The sequence below is a fragment of the Lepidochelys olivacea genome, assembly GCF_965140295.1.
Source record: "Lepidochelys olivacea isolate rLepOli2 genome assembly, chromosome: 9".
Lineage (NCBI taxonomy): Eukaryota > Metazoa > Chordata > Testudines > Cheloniidae > Lepidochelys > Lepidochelys olivacea.
In genome coordinates, this window is record NC_140419.1 from 64,456,185 (window position 1) to 64,475,380 (window position 19,196).

The 19,196-nt window shown below is 43.4% G+C and overlaps 1 protein-coding gene across 1 annotated transcript; it reads right to left on the reverse strand.

The window, feature by feature from the left end:
- Positions 1-602: 602 nt before the first annotated feature.
- NUP62CL (nucleoporin 62 C-terminal like) lies at positions 603-19,165 on the reverse strand. Its single transcript, XM_084638505.1, has 13 exons — positions 19,066-19,165; positions 17,753-18,044; positions 16,855-17,243; positions 14,466-14,576; positions 13,456-13,581; positions 9,554-9,649; positions 8,016-8,127; positions 7,529-7,673; positions 7,011-7,060; positions 6,717-6,851; positions 5,902-6,013; positions 4,830-4,896; positions 603-826 (listed from the first exon to the last, which is right to left on the reverse strand). The coding sequence occupies exons 2-13, from the start codon at positions 18,028-18,030 to the stop codon at positions 735-737; spliced, it is 1,713 nt and encodes a 570-aa protein (XP_084494631.1). The 5' UTR covers positions 18,031-18,044; positions 19,066-19,165; the 3' UTR covers positions 603-734.
- Positions 19,166-19,196: the final 31 nt, after the last annotated feature.

A 19,196-nucleotide genomic window follows, 5' to 3' on the forward strand; every position in this document is an offset into this window, starting at 1 on the left:
ATCTGTACTTAATGAATGGAACTAGTTGTTTTTAGTCACCATCCATTCATACTTGTCATAGATTGAAAGAGAAAACAAGCTTCTGTTTTGTTTTTCAACTCCCAATCATCTTAACATTTAATGCACTCGTCATTGAACTGAACTAGTTGAATAAACTGAAATGAAGAAAATATTTTCTGCATCTGCAGAAGAGGCTATTGCTTTCAAAAGCTGATTGAGCACTTCAACAAACTGATTCCTGGTGCTTTGTCAGTGAATTCCACCAGTTCAATGATCTGACTTCCTTTAAAACTTGAGCAGCAAACATGTACTGCTTGAATTTTTTAAATTTATTTTAATAGCACATACTAAGTTTAGGTCTTAATATAGGTCATCATAAGTCCAATTTTAAAGCAAAATTGAGCTGGCGAGGTTAGTCATGTGACTTCACTGTAGTTTAAAACACTCTAAAGACAGCAAACAAGAACCGAGTAAAATACTCGGAACATATGTACAAAAACCACAGAACAAGGATAGAGGCTGCAGAACTAAGAAGCTCTATGCAATCTCTATAGTACGAGTCAATGTGAATTCCAGTAAGGTGGATATTGCAGACAATAGGAGGTTTGGCATGAAAAAGCATTTTATTGAAACAAAAAAACAACGTGATATCACAATTTTTACTCTATTTTTCCTAAGTTTTTACATAATGGCTATCAGGTGAATATTACAGCAGTAGATATTTCTTGGATCACTCAATCAAATGTGATCCGAAAACTGCGTTCCTGTTCCTTTCGGCGGCTCTCACAAACCTTCGTCACCTCCTCCACTTTCCTCTGCAGCAGGGCTGTGGGAAGAGGGGGAAAAACATAATACACACATGAGGATCATAAGAGACAGCCCTAGGCAGTACAGGTCTGGAGGAGAGAGGAGTGTCTCAGAAAGAGTAAAGATCAATGATTAAGATAGGTTTGGGAACAGAAGGGGAGAGAAAAACCCAACACAAGACACTGCTGAACTACAAAAGGCTCATTGGATGGCTTTGATTGGAGAAACTCCAGCAACACCCAGAAACAAGTGGACGAGCCCAAGAGGACATTTTAGACATCACATCAATCTTCCTTACTGATTAATTTATGTTATTTCATTTACATTTTCAACGAAAGTTTTACAAAGTTAGAAACTAAACACTTGCTGAACAAGAGTAGTTGGAACAGGCTCCATATTTTGGAAATATGCAAATCACACACACACAAGCCACTCTGCCCTCTTCATGACCTATAATTCATTGTCAATTATTGTCTGTAAAATTACCGTAATAGTTCTGTATGCTGTAGGCACTGCACTGAAAAAGCCTACTCTTTCTGAAAGCCTGTAAGTGACTCCTCCAGAATCATTTCACCAATCTTTATCATAAAGCTGCACTATGGGTCTGTATTACAGAGACATTCTAGTCCATTTAAGTTTTTGTAATACATCTAACATGGGATATCAGAGAGTCTTCCAGGAGCACATTAAGTGACCTGACTAGCATTTGGGATGTTTTCTTTCTTCTTAAAGGGAAAATTATATATGGGTTTATTATATACACATTTTAATGAATGTAAGATACTCTATGTGTTTTTGTTAATGAAGGCAGGTTGAAATGCATTTTGCACTTGGAATAGAAAGCAGCATGTTTTGTGTTAGTACTTCGAGTTTGCAGGAGTTAATTCCAATCTTAAGTCAGACTCCAGGAAACCCCTCTCCTGGACAAACAAGCTTTCCCTTTGCAGTTAATGTGTATTAGAAGTGTTAAAACACATGCAATAGCCCACATTTTCAAGAACAAATAACTCAGCAAATTTAAATACCCTTTTCAAAGCTCCATATTATGCAGGGCACTCTGTGTACAGTGAGTTTTAGCCCCACCATCAGCTACAAATATATGCATCTCAAAACTTAATAGTCCCATTACAAAGCAGAGCTCTCACCAGTGTCCAGTCAGCTTTGGTAACCCTCAAACATTTAATAAGAGAAACAGGAAGAAAGTAAAATTCCATGGAGTTATTTTGGCAAGAGGGGAGACTTAAGATTTTCTAGACTATACCCGTGTTCCGCCAGCTAAGCTCTTGTCATTTTAAGGTGCTATGGTGGGCCGAGAAGGAGCAGACTCATTGGAAATGGGAAGCAGATTAGCCTAAGGTGTGTTTACAGATCTTACCAATGTGAGAGTTTGGAATCTAGTAGGTGCCTGTTCCATATTTTAAAAAACCCACACATTTACTAGGCTAATACAGCTCTCTGGATGCAAATGTTAAAGTTACAGAAGTCTTAAGAAACCCCTCAGACAAAATAACAGATGTAACTATTATCTAGAAGAGCTCCTTTGCTTTTATGAAGTGGCTCTAAAGGTGTTTTAAGGGAATGGGATTTAGAAACTTGTGAACAATCTCTATGTTTTACATTTTTAAAATCAAGAAAAATATAATCTTAGAAGCTCCACTTCTCCCAGTCCTGCCAATGGGAAAAGCCATTCTGGCTGATGCAGAAGGGGACACATGATGGGGAAGTGTACATAAGAACAGGAACTCTTATATTTGCTAAACACCCCAAGGGAACAAAGGAAGCACATGAATCATTTCGGGAAAAAAGTACATTTTGTAACATCAACTGCTCCAACCCCTGCATAAGGGACTAGTCCTATCATACTAAAGTTGACAGGTTCCTCTTTGAAACTTACATATTCCCTAAAAATAGATATTGGACCATTCAATTCATCTAGTGATTTAATTAACTGGCTGAATAGCCATGATTTACAATTAGGACCCTACCAAATTCAGCCATGAAAAACACGTCACGGACTGTAAAATCTGGTCTTGTGTGCTTTTACCGTATACTATACAGATGTCACGGGGGAGACCAGAGTGTCTCAAATTGGGAGTCCTGACCCAAAAGGGAGTTGCAGGGGGATCACAAGGTTATTTTAGGGGGGAATCGTGGTATTGCCACCCTTATTTCTGCACTGCCTTCAGAGCTAGCCAGCTGGAGAGCGGCAGCTGTTGGCCAGGTGCCCAGCTCTGAAGGCAGCGCCCCGCCAACAGCAGTGTAGAAGTAAGGTTAGTACAATACTATACCATGCCATCCTTACTTCTGCCCTGCTGCTGACGGTGGCTCTGCCTTCAAAGCTGGGATCCCGGCCAGCAGTCACCACTCTCCAGCTGCCCAGCTCTGAAAGCAGCCACCGGCTGCAGCAGCACAGAAGTAAGAGTAGCAGTACCACAACCCCCACACCATTATAACCTTGCAAACCCTCCTCCCCCTCCCCACCCCCTTCCCCCTCCTTTTTGGGTCAGGACCCCTACAATTACAACACCATGAAATTTCAAATTTAAATAGCTGAAATAATGAAATTTACTATTTTAAAAATTCTATGATCATGAAATTGACCAAAACTGACCATGAATTTGGTAGGGTCCTATTTGTAATACAAGAAAAATTCTCACACTGAGGGAACAAATTGCAACCCCTTTAATAATCATCTTCAAAAGAAACAGGCAACTGCTTTACACAAGGCTAACGTTTCCAGATACTTTCTGCAACTGGACCCACAGATCTGCTGCTACAGGCGACATCCCAGAAGCTGTCAAGTCTCATCATGATGACAAGCACTGGGTACTGAGAAGTTAACACCTTTTAGAAATCTGGAAGCCAAATACAGCTCTGGTATAAGGAGACGCAAGTCTATTTAAATCAAGGGAGTTGTGCCTACTTTCAACAGGGATGAATATAAACCATGGGTTTGGGAACATTCACAGCTTTGCAGGAGTTGAGAGTGCAGCAGAGCTAGTGTACCTGAGTCCTGGAAAGAGCAGCACCACATCACTCAACAGTGTCCCCTTGTGGCTAATTAGGTTCAGTTAAGGAGAGATGCAAACTAGCTAGAATACTCAGGATCCTTTACTGGGAGACAGATGGTTCCTGGTCATGAAAACTATGTGTAATAACTTTAGAAAAAGCAATTAAACCCTGGAAGCATCCCAATATTTTAGTGGGAAAAGAACTAGTCCCTGGAGAGCAATCTTCCTTTCTAATACCAAGCATAACATCTGCTCAGTATTATCTTCTCAAAGTTACTTTGCAACTTCTGCAGTGTCCCTCAGAAAATGGAGTTACTGCAGCACCTGCAGGGAAGGAACGTTTGACCTCAGCTAATAGTGTAAGGAGCAATCTTCCTGTGCTGAAAGTCAGGAGAGAGAGGGGCCACAGGATAGGTACTGAGGTAGGAAGGCCAATGGGGGTGACCAGAGCATTTTAAAAATTGGCATTTGTGACCCTCATAAGACATTTTCCATAAAGAAAAGACTGATACCATAAAAGCCCATGCTCAGGACTATCAATAGGGAAGCCATTTTCTATTGATAGTTTTAGAACACTGATTTTCCTAACATATTTAGCAAATGTCCAGGAACTTCATCCAGGAACTACTGAATCTATAGGCCTTTAATGGAGCATGAAGAGACAGGGGAATCCAAATGACGATAGACTAGGTACTTGGGGAAGATGCCTCATGTATCTTTCTTTAGTGATCTATGGTCAAGAAACACACACACACCAGAACTGGACTTAGTATTTTAAACTTCATAACAAGTGATTGTTTTGCACAGTTCACTACCAGCACCAATCACTATCTAGCTGATCTCTCAAAATTCAGTCCCTCCACTAAGCAATGAACAGAGAGACCAGTAAGAGATTACACTTCCCCTTCTCCTTCAAGATATCCAATCTTCCTTCCTAAGTGCAGTTCAGACCTGACATTTTGGCCAGTCTGGTTTTTTTTACTTAAAAAAAGGCTTCATTAAGGTTCTTACCAGAGTTCTGGTCAATCCACTGCAGTGAATCCATGTGTGCATTCAAAATTTTACAGATCTGCTGGAGCTGGAGAGAAATAGATGCAAGATTTTAGGTGTGAGTTATTGTGTTGTAACACGTGGAAATGAACAACAGTAAGAGAAATACCAGTTAGACACCAGTCTATCCTGGTCCTCGGGGCTTGCTGTAGCAGTCAGGGCTAACTAAATACTCCATACATTTAGCAAGTCTATCAGTCACTTCACCCAGGTGAAGCTGGTACAGAAGTAGCACATAGTACAGCTGTATGAGGGACCTCTGGTTTGGAAAATATCCTTGTGGCCTGGGCTTTCTTAAGCTAATAGAGGTCAGATACATCATACCCGTAAAAGGTTTACTCTCAGGGTGGTGTAGAAGAGGCTGGGAAGTTCTCCACTGACAAGCCTACAGGCAAAAACTATGATGGAGATTAAAATCAAGTTGATATGAAGGAGAAAGATGAGAATGCAGGTCTGAATTAGAAGATGAAAAGTACAACAGATGGAAATAATGTCAGATGTACATGGGACGGAGGAGAACTTTGATCCATCACAAGGAATATGCAAGCAGCATAATAGTAAGCAGGATTGCAGCCACACTAACAAATAGTATTTGGTCCTAAACCCAAGCAAGAGATGGCCTATTGTCCCTAGGGCAACTGAGTGGTGCACACAGGACTATCCAAAGTTCACACCCAAAATCTGATAGGTCTGCAAAAGTCTACAATATGGTGGAAAATATCTTCCAGACTTCAAAAATATATTTATATAAAAGATAAATACAACAGGTGAGTGATTGTGTGGGGAGGTTTTGCAACCTCTCTGCTGGCAGCATTTATAATGTTCATGTGACCCTAGAGGAAGCATAAGGAAGCCACATTGGCTTGTGCTGGAACAGGAGTTTGGCCAACAGAAAAAAAAACAGGGAGTAAAAGCTGTAAAATCCTCTTCAAATCCTGAAAATACAAACGACGAAGAGTATTGAGAGCTACACAAGTTAAAATAGCCTATAAGATTTTTACCATGTTCACAAGAGTACTGGGCTCATACTCACTGGGTCACTGGTATCGGCAGGGCCCCCAGATGTGTTTAGGTGCTCGATGATGTCTTTGAGATCCTGTGCCATACGCTTCAACTGGGCATCTATGTTTTCAGCCAATTTATAGCTGCAAAGAACATAAGAGAAGACGTGATCAGAGTGTTTCAAATCAAACAGATATACCAGGTACACTGGGAGGAATGTTTTGCCACACGAACTAGGCAACACCAACATTCTTTCATAGGAGAGACCTGTGAGGACACTGGGAGCAGAGATGTCTTCAGTGCTCTTTGACATTTAAGATTCAAGAGGATATTCTCCTCACACCCTGCCAGAGGAATAAAACAAACCAACTGGTCCAGATCCTGCAAGACATCTCTTGGGCAAGTCAGACGCCCTCTCTGGTCGCCTTACTAGAATTCACCAGTCCTTGCCCTAAAATGCTTGCATGACTTGAATAATCACACACAGTGCTTCCCTGGCTCTAATCAGCATCTATGGGACTTCACTTTCAGTAGTATTAGAGAGATCATTAATAGACTGCCCTCAAATAGCTAGTTAAGTCCACATCCCTCAAAAGAACTCCGTTGATGCTACCTAATAAAATAATAATATTGACAGCTCTACTTCCCCATTCCTCTATCCCCACTTCCAATATGGGAAATGTAAGCCACTGGGAAGACTATGTTCCACAAAAAGCTGTTACTAGTTTCCTCATCCTATAGCAACCCCGTAGAATGCCCTGTAGTCCAAGTTTAATTCTCCCTGTTTGCAAATGTTACTACATTAGTTCTGCCCTATCATGTGCTTAACCAGGGTCACTTCCGTACGTTCGCTCCCGCTCCTCATCTGCGTGCTGCAAGTAGATAGTCCCACTCTGTTCCTTTACAGACTCCTCCAGAGGAATCAGCAAATCTTCCAGCTCCTTCTGTTGTGACAGGATGAAATCAAGTTCCTGATCCAACCTGCAAAAAGGCAAATGAACAAGTGTGCTACTGAAAGCAACTTAGGGGAGAGTTATATATGGTGTATAAACTCTTCATCATCAGAAGGCTGCAAGGAGATGGAAAGAACACTATCCCAGGAAAATAAAACAACTCACTAAAGCACTCAGTCTCTCTTACCTCTTCTGATCCAGCTTCACTTTCTCCACTTCTCTGTGTAACGAAGTAATCTAAAACCAGACAGGAACACACAGCATTTAACAGACTGTAGTAATAGAATTCAGAAATCATTTGTCAGGATGTAGGGGTAGATGGAAAGGGGTGGGATTGAGAAAAACACCATGAAAATTGTGTACTAGAAAGAGGAAATAGTGGTATAAATATTTATAAAGAACATTTTAGATTTAGCACTGGAGTTATGGCCACAAAAGCCAACTCCTAGAAACAGGCTGGTCTAAGATTTCTCATCTTATCTGTGCAACTCTTAATCATGCTGGGCCAGATTTGTAAAGCTGTATAAGCAGCAGATAGGTGCCTAGAGGGATTTCCTCCTCCCCCCAAAAACCCAACAATGGGAGTTTGGTGTCTAGGTGCTTTTGAAAATCCCACTGGGTGGCTATTTGCATCTTTCGGCACCCAAATACCTTTAAAAATCTGGCCCTATGTGAAAAGCAGGTTGATAAGGCATGCCATCTCACCTTCTCTCCATTCTCAATCAGTGTCCGATCCCAGGCATTGACCTGGGTAGCCTGATGAAGAAAATGTTTCTCCTGGTCCTCCAGTTCTAGGCTCCACTTATTAATCAGACTCTCCAGCTGAGCATAAGTCATCACTGGGGGAGCACTGGGGTTCGGGAAGTTGAGAAAGCATTAAGCATTAGAATGAATACAAGCTCAAAAATGACAAGATATAAAGCTGACAGCACAGTTAGCGTAAACCACAATACCACTGAATTATAAATAGACCCCAACAGAACATCCCTGCCAGGATATAGTATATCTAGGATACTCACTGTACTGCTGCATTCCAATCCCACCACAGACTCTTTGTCTGGAGTAGCCTATTCTGATTCCTCCACCCAAAATCCAACAAACTGACTACATCATGAATTTGAGTACTCACTCTCAGTACTCAGACCCTGAACTAGGACACTTGGCAGTAACTCAATTGGCTGAAAGGACTCACCTGGTTGTTGTGGCGGCTATAGTAGCAGTAGAAGTCACAGCACCAATGGTACCAGTGGTGGTCAGTGGTTTAAGATTCAAGGCAAAGCCTGTGCTAGGGGCAGAAGAAGTGCCTGCAAGGGAAGATTTAGTGTCACACCACACATAAAAGGAGAGGAATGAATACAGAGGAGGAGAGGTCGGAGGAGAAGTCGGAGGAGAGGTCAGCTGTGATTTAGCAGATTGGACGCAAGATTGGGAATTAGGAGACATGAGTTCTATTCGCAAATGACCTTGACTGTGTGATCTAGATTAGCCACTTCAAGTTTCTCCATTTGTAAGATGTAGATAACGCTTTGTAAGGTGTTAGGAGATCTTTAGAAAGCTCTATCCTGTATAAGCAGCAGCTGATGTCTTATTTCTCTTAGTTTTCAAATTATATAGATATAGAGAGAAGATTGATTATAAATAAATCAATATTGCTACAATGGACAGGGATGGACTGAAGATCCCCAAGTTCCCTTCCAACCCAAGTGGCTCTATTAAAATGAGGGACTGAAAGCATGTATTTAACCAGGTAATATTGAGAAAGATACAATGCAAACTTTGCACACATTTCTCTCAACCCAGTTCTGCAGGACCCCAACTACTATGATACTGGATCTACACATAGCTCTGCCAACGCATGCAATTTGTGAGCTGCATCACCACTCTTCTTTTGGAACTGGACTTCTTATAAGCAGAGCTGGTGAACAAAAAAAATGTTTTTATGATGCTGATGAACATCTGTTAATAAAACTTGACAGTTACACTGCACCTTCTGTTCCAGGACGTCAAAGCTCTTTATGAACCTTAAGGAAACAAGCCTCAATGCTTGTTGGGCAATACTACTATTTTACAAAAAGGAAAGCTAAGACATAGACAGGCAAGGATCACAGAGCAACTGACTGTCAGAGTCAGGAACAGGATGCTGGGTCCTGGATCTTGGTACTGTTTTATTATTAAGTCTAGACAAGGACTTCTCAACCAGTCGGGTGCAACTCAGAAGTGCGAACAACCCATTGGTTGATGGAAGTGGGGAAAAGGCTTCAAAATTCTGCATTCTCTAGGATCCAGGGCACGGAAGAAGCTAGATGCTCCCTTTCTATTCTATCACCCCAACTAATCCTACTGCAGCTCCCTAATCCTTCCTATTTCTCCCTCCCCTCTATCCCTACACAATGTTCAGCTAGATCCACAGCCTCTTGAAGCAATGCTATGCCTGCTGTGTAGGAAGGCTGGTGGCTGGAGAGGGAGATGCTACCCCAATAACAGCAGCCCCTCACCAACCCTGTAAACCAAACTGCCAAATTCCAACAGCCCCCAGCCAAGACCACCTGTGGTTTCTTGCTGTGAACACAAGTCCACAATGACCACAAAGAATTGTGGGACTAGATGTATCATAACACAAAACAGTGGATGGTTTTCAGATCCTGGGCAGAAAGAGAATGAGAACCATGGGACTATACAATAGTGTTATCAGCATGACCATTCTCATTCTTTTCAGAATCTAGTCCTTACTGGTGGTAGTGATGGTTGCAGCAGTTGTTGTTCCAGGGACCTTTAATCCAAATCCAAGAGTACCCAGACTGGTTGCTGCAGTTGAGGTGCCACCAACTGTAAACAGAAGAGAATGAAACAGCTTCCGCTGCATCCCACTGCACAAGGATCCCCTTTAGAAAGTTACTGTGCCCTGGTCCCTATTTTATCTGTACAAGCAATGAACCAATAACTATGTAGGCTGAGGGAACATCCAGGCATCTAGGTGAAGAATGGCAGATTGAAACCATGAATACATGCAGAAGGCCTCACAGCTGTTTTAAGAGTTCTTCTCAATTCAGCTGCAAAGCTACTATTATATTTGGATAATTTGAAACATGCAACATTCAACAAGTACAAACTGCTAGAACAGGCAATAGGACCCAAACACCAGGCTCAAGACAGGTTGGGAACACAATCCGGAAGGATAAGTTCTCAGAGGCTAAATGAGAGTAAGGATTGAGAGTAACTCATTATGGAAACAATCCACTGTATCAAATACAGCAACCTGGATATGGCGAAACTCAGAAGACTCTCTTGTCAAATTTACTAAGCCCCACAGAGAGACACTTTGGAAAAGAGCAGCCAAATCGTAAGCAGAATGAAGGCAGTAAGCCAAATTCATTTCTGGTAGAACTCCACTAACTTCAATGGAGTTACACCAGGGACAAGTTTGGTCCCCAGGAGGTGCATGATTGACTCCATACTCAGCGAGTTTTTACAACATGTAATGTAATTTGGTTGGAGTGATCTGGCTAGGCTATGTTCCTATGAACACAGCCTAAAGATCTCAAAATACTGCCTGGTTTCTTCTAATGCAAGTGAGCGGCTATTTCTTACTTCAGGTGGCCCAGTTTTGCATGCTCTCTCTGGTAAATTACATGGTTTCTCTCAGACAAAAAATGAAGGTGATCCTGAAGTTACATAGCATATGTATTTACTGATGGACCCAACCTTCTGCTTTCATGTCCTAACACCCGAAACAGCTGAATAATATAAAAAACAACAAAATTACTCTGGTCCAAAGAGTAAAGAAAGTGTCATCTATGGAAAAAAAAAGAAAAAGGGAGGGGAAAAAACCTCCACAAACAGTGCAGCCAAAACCCAGGCCTTTATCTAAAAAAGGAGAGGACACCTGATTGTCGTTATCAAGCCAAAAGCCCTCCTCAAGCCTCTTTGCAAGGGTAGGGGCAAAGAAAGTGAGCAATCTGGAGAGCTTAAGTCACAGCTGATTAGACCAAGAACAACCTTATCCTGAAGCTTCTGTATCTTAGTGTTACAAAAAAATCAAACATCATTCTGGGATGTATTATCAGGAGCGTTGTAAGCAAGACACCAGCAGTAATTCCTCTACTCTACTCAACACTAGTAAGGCCTAAGCTGGAGTACTGTGTCCAGTTCTCGGCATCGCACTTCAGGAAAGGTGTGGATAAATTGGAGAAAGTGAAGAGGAGAGCAACAAAACTGACTAAAGGTCTTGAAAATATGAACTAGGGGGAAAGACTGAAAAAAAAAAAAAAAAAAAGTTTGTTTAGTCTTGAAAAGAGCAGAGGGGACAGGATAACAGTATTCAAGTGCATAAAAGACTGTTATAAAGAGGAGGGTGATAAATTTTGCTCCTTAATCACTGAGGACAGGACAAGAAGTACTGGGCTTAAATTGCAGCAAGGGAGATTTGGGTTAGATATTATGGAAAACTTCCTAATTTTAAAGGTAGTTAAGCACTGAAACAAAATTACCTAGGGAAGCTGTGGAATCTCTGTTATTAGAGGTTTTTAAGAACAGGTTAGACAAACACCTGTTCGGGATGGTCTAATACTTAGTCCTGCCACAGTGCAGGGGACTAGACTAGATGACCTATTGAGGTCCCTTCCAGTCCTACATTTCTGTGACTCTATGTTTTACATCAAGAACTCAGAGAAAATCTGGTAAATTATTCATACAGCAAATACATAAGCTACTAAAAGTTACAGGTGAGCAATCAAAAAAGATATTCTCCAGTCGCCAAAAAGACTGTAGTGCAATAAACCTACATTTTCACTTCTCCAAAGGACTTTTAAAACCTCTCTCTGGCTAGGTGCAAAGTGGCGTTTTTCTACACAAATAGCTATATTAACAGCAGAAATCAACCCTTGTGGTAAAATTCTTTAGTCACGTTTGTTTCCCTGTTGTTGACTATGACTGTTAACACATTTATAGGCTTGCAAAGTGAGAGAGCAGTTGGACACAGGGTGAGATTAACTACCCTAAAGTGGGCAGAAGGGTGTTAGTATTTCCTGGTATGAAGTAACTGACAGTAACTGGCACATCTCCTACCACAAAGGAATTACTGAGATATGCAGCATATTAAAACCACCGAATATTCACATACACCCTTCCCCAAACCAGCACCTCACTTGAAAATAGAATGTGAAGACATGACCATCATAAACACTATCTCAAAGATAGCAACACAGGGAGGGAAAACTACATTACAAAATTAAGGTTTCAGAGTAACAGCCGTGTTAGTCTGTATTCGCAAAAAGAAAAGGAGTACTTGTGGCACCTTAGAGACTAACCAATTTATTAGAGCATAAGCTTTCGTGAGCTACAGCTCACTTCCTCAGATGCATATCGTGGAAACTGCAGCAGGCTTTATATATACACAGAGAATATGAAACAATACCTCCTCCCACCCCACTGTCCTGCTGGTAATAGCTTATCTAAAGTGATCATCAGGTGGGCCATTTCCAGCACAAATCCAGGTTTTCTCACCCTCCACCCCCCACACAAATTCACTCTCCTGCTGGTGATAGCCTGTTTCCTCTTGTTTTTCCCTACCCCCCCCCCCCCGATGTTCTGGTTTAACTTGGATTTTAACTTGAGTGGTCAGTTTGGATGAGCTATTACCAGCAGGAGAGTGAGTTTGTGTGTGTATGGGGGTGGGGGGGATGTGAGAAAACCTGGATTTGTGCAGGAAATAGCCCAACTTGATTGTCATGCACATTGTGTAAAGAGTTGTCACTTTGGATGGGCTATCACCAGCAGGAGAGTGAATTTGTGTGGGGGGGTGGAGGGTGAGAAAACCTGGATTTGTGCTGGAAATGGCCCACCTGATGATCACTTTAGATAAGCTATTACCAGCAGGACAGTGGGGTGGGAGGAGGTATTGTTTCATATTCTCTGTGTATATATAAAGCCTGCTGCAGTTTCCACGATATGCATCTGAGGAAGTGAGCTGTAGCTCACGAAAGCTTATGCTCTAATAAATTGGTTAGTCTCTAAGGTGCCACAAGTACTCCTTTTCTTTTTACAAAATTAAGTTGACTTAAGTTACATTGCTGTACAGTCACTGTAGTAATTAAATTACATTTTTCAGGTCCACACTCCCCTCCTGCTGTCTCGGGGAGGTGGAGTTATTAAGTCAGCCTAGTGAGTGACTTAGATCAGCAGGAGCAACATTGACCTAACTGTGAGTGTCTACGTAAGTGGCCGTATGTCAACCTAACTCTGTAGCATAGATCAGGCCTGAGTTTAACATGCGTAATCATAGTCACTGGCATGTTCAGCTGTGATGACAATGTCAGGACGGTAGACAAAAAAAAAAAAAATCAGAGTTAGTTAAAATTGCCACTCTTCTCACATGCATTATGTTCTGGACAAAAGTTTCTATGCAATGAACAGGATACATCACTGACAAGATTTCTGCCCTGAAGCAAACAAAGACAAGCTGACACTATCAAAGACCAAAATAACTGTAGTTGTGCCTTATCACGATTCCTCCGTTTTAGTGAAAAAGCACCATCACCACAAACAGAGCCTGCCAACCTACTCCTTAACCATCTACTTGCCAATACGAGGACAGACTGTGAGGAAAACTGTCTGATACATGTTCTGTGACTTACGTGAGAGGCCTGTGGTGGCAGAGGAGTTTGGCGCTGAAGAACTTGCTATGGATGCAAACAAAGTAGGCCCAGATGAACCAAGAAGGGAAGCTGTGGTGGTAGGAGCTGTGGATGTTGCTGTCAAGCCTAGAACAGAAAAAGCCAAAACCCATATAAACATATCCTTCTCTGAAGCTTCAATACATACTCAGAATGAACAAAGCAGAGAATGGGACCTTTTGACACACCTTTTCTCCATTCATCTACACCAGCGGTTCTCAAACTGCGGGTCATGATCCCAAAGTGGGTTGTGATGCCATTTTAATGGCGTTGCCAGGGCTGGAGTTAGACTTGCTGGGGCCCAGGGCTGAAGCCCAAGCCCTACCACCTGGAGCTGAAGCCTGAGGGCTTCAGCCCTGGGTGGCAGGGCTCAGGTTACAGGCCCCCTGGCCTGGGACTGAAACCCTTGGGCTTTGCCCCCCCGGGCCCGGGGCGCAGGCTTCAGTCCCCCCCCACCCTGCCTAGGTTCATGTAGTAATTTTTGTTGTCAGAAAGGGGTCACAGTAAAATGAAGTTTGAGAATCCTTGATCTACACTAATCTTCTATTGATGCAAGAGTCTTCTCCTCCGCAGCTTCTGTTTTCTAAAACAGTTTTCCTGTATTATGCCTCATCAGTACTACATACCTTTTCAAGTTTAATTTTAAAGTATCTCTTCCCCCCCTCCCCATCACCTTTAAACTTCTCTTTCTGTTTAATTTTACCCCATAAAGAATTGTGAAATACAGTTTTCACGCGCAGAACTGTACAAAGTAAAATTGAGCTGTACAGTAAAATAAGGTGCTTAGAGAACTTACAGAAGGGTGCTTACCAAGGAGCAAATTCACTGTAAGACAAAGTATAATGTGTCCACTCCACTCCTATTTTGATCTGTTCTCCACACCCCAATAAACAGAACTACTTCAAGAAGGGTAGTCAGACCCCCTTCACCCTGACTCATCTTTCAGTCACTATGCCCCAGTCACCACCTACCTCCAAGTTTGGCTCCAAATGATAAACTAGGTCCCTGGATGGTAGTAGCTGTCAATGTTCCTGTGGGTGCAGAGGTGGCTGCTGTTGAGGCCACTACTCCAAAATTTAAACCTGGATTAAGAAATATAAAAAGAATGAAACAAGAGCGAACAGTTCTCAAGCAGACACTCTAAAATACCCGCAATTGCGGAGAGAGACTGAAAAAAACCCCACAATATCCTATAAGTAGAGCTAAGAGTATCTATTATCAGGTTAATATTGATCTCTCTCTGACAGACCTAGATCCAGCACTGTCAAAGGGATTCACTAGATCTAATACATTCTGTCCATAACAACTTTTAGGATTTGCTGTAATGCAGACTAACTGCAGCTGACCATCACCCACCCAGGCTATAGACTTTACCCCACTTTTTAATAGCTAAAAGACCATCACTGTAACTTTGTGCTGATGTGTCAAATTTGACTTTTTGCTACTTCTACTTTGTCCCTGTCCGAGGTACTGGAACTATTCTTGGGCCTAGGCTACACTGTGGGGGGGTGGAGGTCGAACTAAGATACACAACTTCCGCTACGCTATTCGCGTAGCGGAAATCAAAGTATCTTAGTTTGAGTTACCTGGCCGTCCTCACGGCGGCAGGTCAACCGCGGCGGCTCCCCCATTGACTCTGCTTACTCCTCCTGCCAAGGTGGAAAACAGGCATCGATTCGGGGATCGATTTATCGCATCTAGACGAGACACGATAAATCGATCCCCGATAGATTGATCACTACCCGCTGAGCCGGTGGGTAGTGAAGAAGTGAAGACGTACCCTTAATGGCCTGGGAAGTACAGTGGTGGCTTCAAACCCCGGCACACAGTCCACTGAGCAACTGACTATAAATGCCCACATAGAATCATAGAATATCAGGGTTGGAAGGGACCCCAGAAGGTCATCTAGTCCAACCCCCTGCTCGAAGCAGGGCCAATTCCCAGTTAAATCATCCCAGCCAGGGCTTTGTCAAGCCTGACCTTAAAAACCTCTAAGGAAGGAGATTCTACCACCTCCCTAGGTAACGCATTCCAGTGTTTCACCGCCCTCATAGTGAAAAAGTTTTTCCTAATATCCAATCTAAACCTCCACCCCCCCTGCAACTTGAGACCATTACTCCTTGTTCTGTCATCTGCTACCATTGAGAACAGTCTAGAGCCATCCTCTTTGGAACCCCCTTTCAGGTAGTTGAAAGCAGCTATCAAATCCTCCCTCATTCTTCTGTTATAGATCTTCTTTCTAAAGAGAACTGATTTTACAAATGCAACCACTTTTCAACTTGCTGTCGACACTCAGGATGTGGCAGAATTTTTTCAGTCTTTTGAGGTTGAAAACCAGCACATACGGAAAACACAGTTCTAATAAGAGATATTCATCTGTAACAGTCACAATACTATGGTACCAAACGCTTTCCACAAAGGTTTTTGGAACTATGATTGCAAAGACATTCCAAGCCGTGCAAAATAAAGATCAGATGATCCCACTGTCATCTCTGCAGTTGTTTCTTTCTAAACTCTTACTTCATCCCATCATCGGAGTACGTCTAGATACTCAGACACAAGACATGAGTAAGTCAGTAGCCCAAGATTTAATGAGATAAGACTGCAGACCACTCATCACAGCATTATGGCCTTAGATTGGAGTGCTATGAAAGATAAATTTCCTCTGCGAAATGGCCTACAAAAGAGTCCAGCTTGTTAACAGGCAACTATCTAACTAGGCCACAAACTGATTTGTTGACTCAGTGCATGCTCACACTCTGTCATTTCCCATTATAGCATCTGCAGCAGCAAACAAGAACACTCCTGCTAAATTTCAGAGTAGCAGCCGTGTTAGTCTGTATTCGCAAAAAGAAAAGGAGTACTTGTGGCACCTTAGAGACTAACAAATTTATTTAAGCATAGGCTTTCGTGAGCTACAGCTCACTTCATTTCACTCCTGCTAAGGTTCTACTGTGTATATTTTCTAAATTGCATATTATCTGTCGGGGATCAAGAAAGAAAAGCTGACTATCAACATTTAGGGTACAAAGTATACTCTGTATTTCCGTGACATTATTGAGACCATCCATAAAGATGCCATCTTAAAGACTACATGAAAAAATGTTACACGTAACTGGTGACTTCGGGCAAGCATATATTGGAAAATGCTGACCTACAGCACCAATTCTATTTCACACCAGACAGAAACAGCAGACTTCAGTGTCTATTTATCAAACAAATCACCAATGCATTATTAGAACTTTTAATAGGTAAATACCATTTCATTTACATAGTTTCAGAAGTCAGCTGACTGAAGGAGCTTTAATACGAATATGGTACTGTTAACACTTGGGCTTCCAATTCAAGATTGATACTCACCTGTGGACTGTCCCCCAAGACTGAAGGCAGTGGCTGGTTGTGCAGTAGTTGCTGCAATGGTGGCAGCAGCTGGGGCTGCTCCAAAGGTTAACCCTGTAGGTGCTACTTGCTGAGTTGTATTTCCCACAGAGCTGATATTAAAGTTCGGAGTTCCAGTCTGAGCTGTTCCGCTGCTGGCGAAGTTGAACCCTCCAGTTGTCCCAGCCTGAGCAGTGGTGGTGGTAGCAGGGCCAAAAACAAAGCCAGAAGGAGCTGCTACCTGACTTGAAGGCACACTGCTTGGTATAGAGCTGGTAAGGGTGGTACTGTTAGCAAGTCCAAAACCCCCAGCGATTCCTGTAGTCTGAGTGGTGCCACTGCTGCCCAAGTTTAACTTTGGTACATTTCCCCTAGACAGAAAAAGAATAGCAAGGTGAACTGCCCTGTTTATAATATAGTCCAGCAAGCTGCGGAAGGGCAGGTTTTTATAGATTATCTTTAACGTTTTAGATAAGCAGAGTTTCAGGAAGGTCAGCCCTTTACCAGATTCCTTTGTAGAACATCGGATTTAATCTCAAAGAGATAGCTCAGTTCTAACACGCTATACTACAACCCATCACATCTTAACTCCACTTACCTTGAGGCTTCCTTAATTACCTCCTCTCAGTAAAGTCTACCTTTTCCACACCACTTGGTATGCCTGGGACAACCGCTCTCCTTCTATATGTCAAACATCTTCCCCATCTTCCTTCTTCTGAATCCCCCACAAGACTTAATCAATCAATCAACTAGCTTTCCACTTAGATTCTCTCCACTCCCACACACAATGTATTTTTTAAAAATTTACAGAAAAAGACAACTCAATTATGGCAACTCATGAGAACAACATGAACAGATGCTTCCTCTAGTTAGTGCTTACCCTAACGAAAATACGTTTCCTGCTGGGGCTGCAGTTGATGTGGCCGGTGATCCAAAAGTGAATCCAGAAGCCTGTGCAGATGTAGCAGGGGTGGCCAAGGAGAACAGACCTGTAGACTGGGTGCTTGCTGGGGTCGGAGTTGGTGTCCCAAAACTGAATCCTGCTCCACTGCCAGGTGTGAACGAATATCCTGTTGGTGCTGTGGTGGCTGCTGTCTTTGGAGTGCCAAAGTTGAACCCTCCCCCAGCAGAACCAGATCCAAAGTTAAACTGACTCATTATGATTTCTGACTCTGAGAAGAAAAAGAAAGAATAAATTAAAAAAACACCCAACTGCCCATCGCACTTTGTGCCACCCTAATTTCTGACTGACTAAGGAATTCGGCTTTTCTGTGCATCCACGCACTGTGAGTAGGTAATGAAATACAGTTAGTGTGATTCACTTGCAAAGTGCTACTGAGCTCTACCTTGCAGAGTAAAGAATATTTCAATGCTTTCATTTTCCCCATGAACATTTCTACCAGCGAAACATTAATTCACCACAGTCACCAAAGGCGACATAACACATATGTTAACTATAAGAATTTGCCAGTCACGAGTGCTACAAGGATGAGCACTAATGAAATTAGCCTTAACTTCTATGAATCTACAAAGAAAGGCAGAGGCTGCCATCATAACCTGGGGCACACTGAAGGCACATGGCAGCACTCCTTGGGAAATGCGCTACAGCAGGGTACAGATATCCCTAACTGAGCTACAAGGCTGTGCCACGAGATGCCAACAGCAGCTGACTCGGGGAAAGATCACGGCAGGTAGCGCCTGCCTCGGGGTGGATCTTAAACTTCAGCAGGCACCACGGAGAGCACCCACCCCCCCCACACAATAAACACCCCTTCACCCCGAGAAGCCCCGTGCTGGGCCCTTGGCACCCGGGGACCGGGCAGAGGAAAATGTTCTAGATCCCAAGGCCAGCACCCCCCTGGGCTCATCTAGTTTCAGCTGTTGCATCGCATAGGCCATAGACGCCCGCCCAGTTAAATATCGCTGAGTGGGGGGGGATCGGGACGCCATGCGCGGGGCGGGGCAGCTTTCACCCGCGTGCCGCTGGGAGGGCGGCAGGACCCGGGGTCCGAGAGGCACGTCAGGTCACCGCCCCGCCCCAGCCCAGGCAGCGGGGCAAGGCCCGAGGCGCCCCTCAAGGACCGCCGAGCCCGTGCACCTGCGCGGGCCGCCATCGCTGCCCCCACCCCTCAGGGCAGAGCGGCGCGGCGGCCGGGGCCGCGCAGGGCCCAAGCGGAGCAGGCGCCTTCTCACCTGGTCACTCAAGGCCCAGCCCCGCGCCACCGCTCTTTGCCTTACAGATCGCGCGCGCCGGCCCTGACGGCGAGTGACGACGGGCAACACGCGTGCGTGTGACGCGTACGGACCGCGAGGATGATGGGCCC

Coding starts and splice junctions, on each gene's coding strand:
- NUP62CL (XM_084638505.1), bottom strand. CDS start 18,030: ATGAGTCAGTTTAACTTTGGATCTGGTTCTGCTGGGGGAGGGTTCAAC. Junction 13,582..14,465: donor ATTTGGAGCCAAACTTGGAG/GTAGGTGGTGAC, acceptor TTTCTGTTCTAG/GCTTGACAGCAACATCCACA. Junction 6,014..6,716: donor GATGAGGAGCGGGAGCGAAC/GTACGGAAGTGA, acceptor TGTTCTTTGCAG/CTATAAATTGGCTGAAAACA.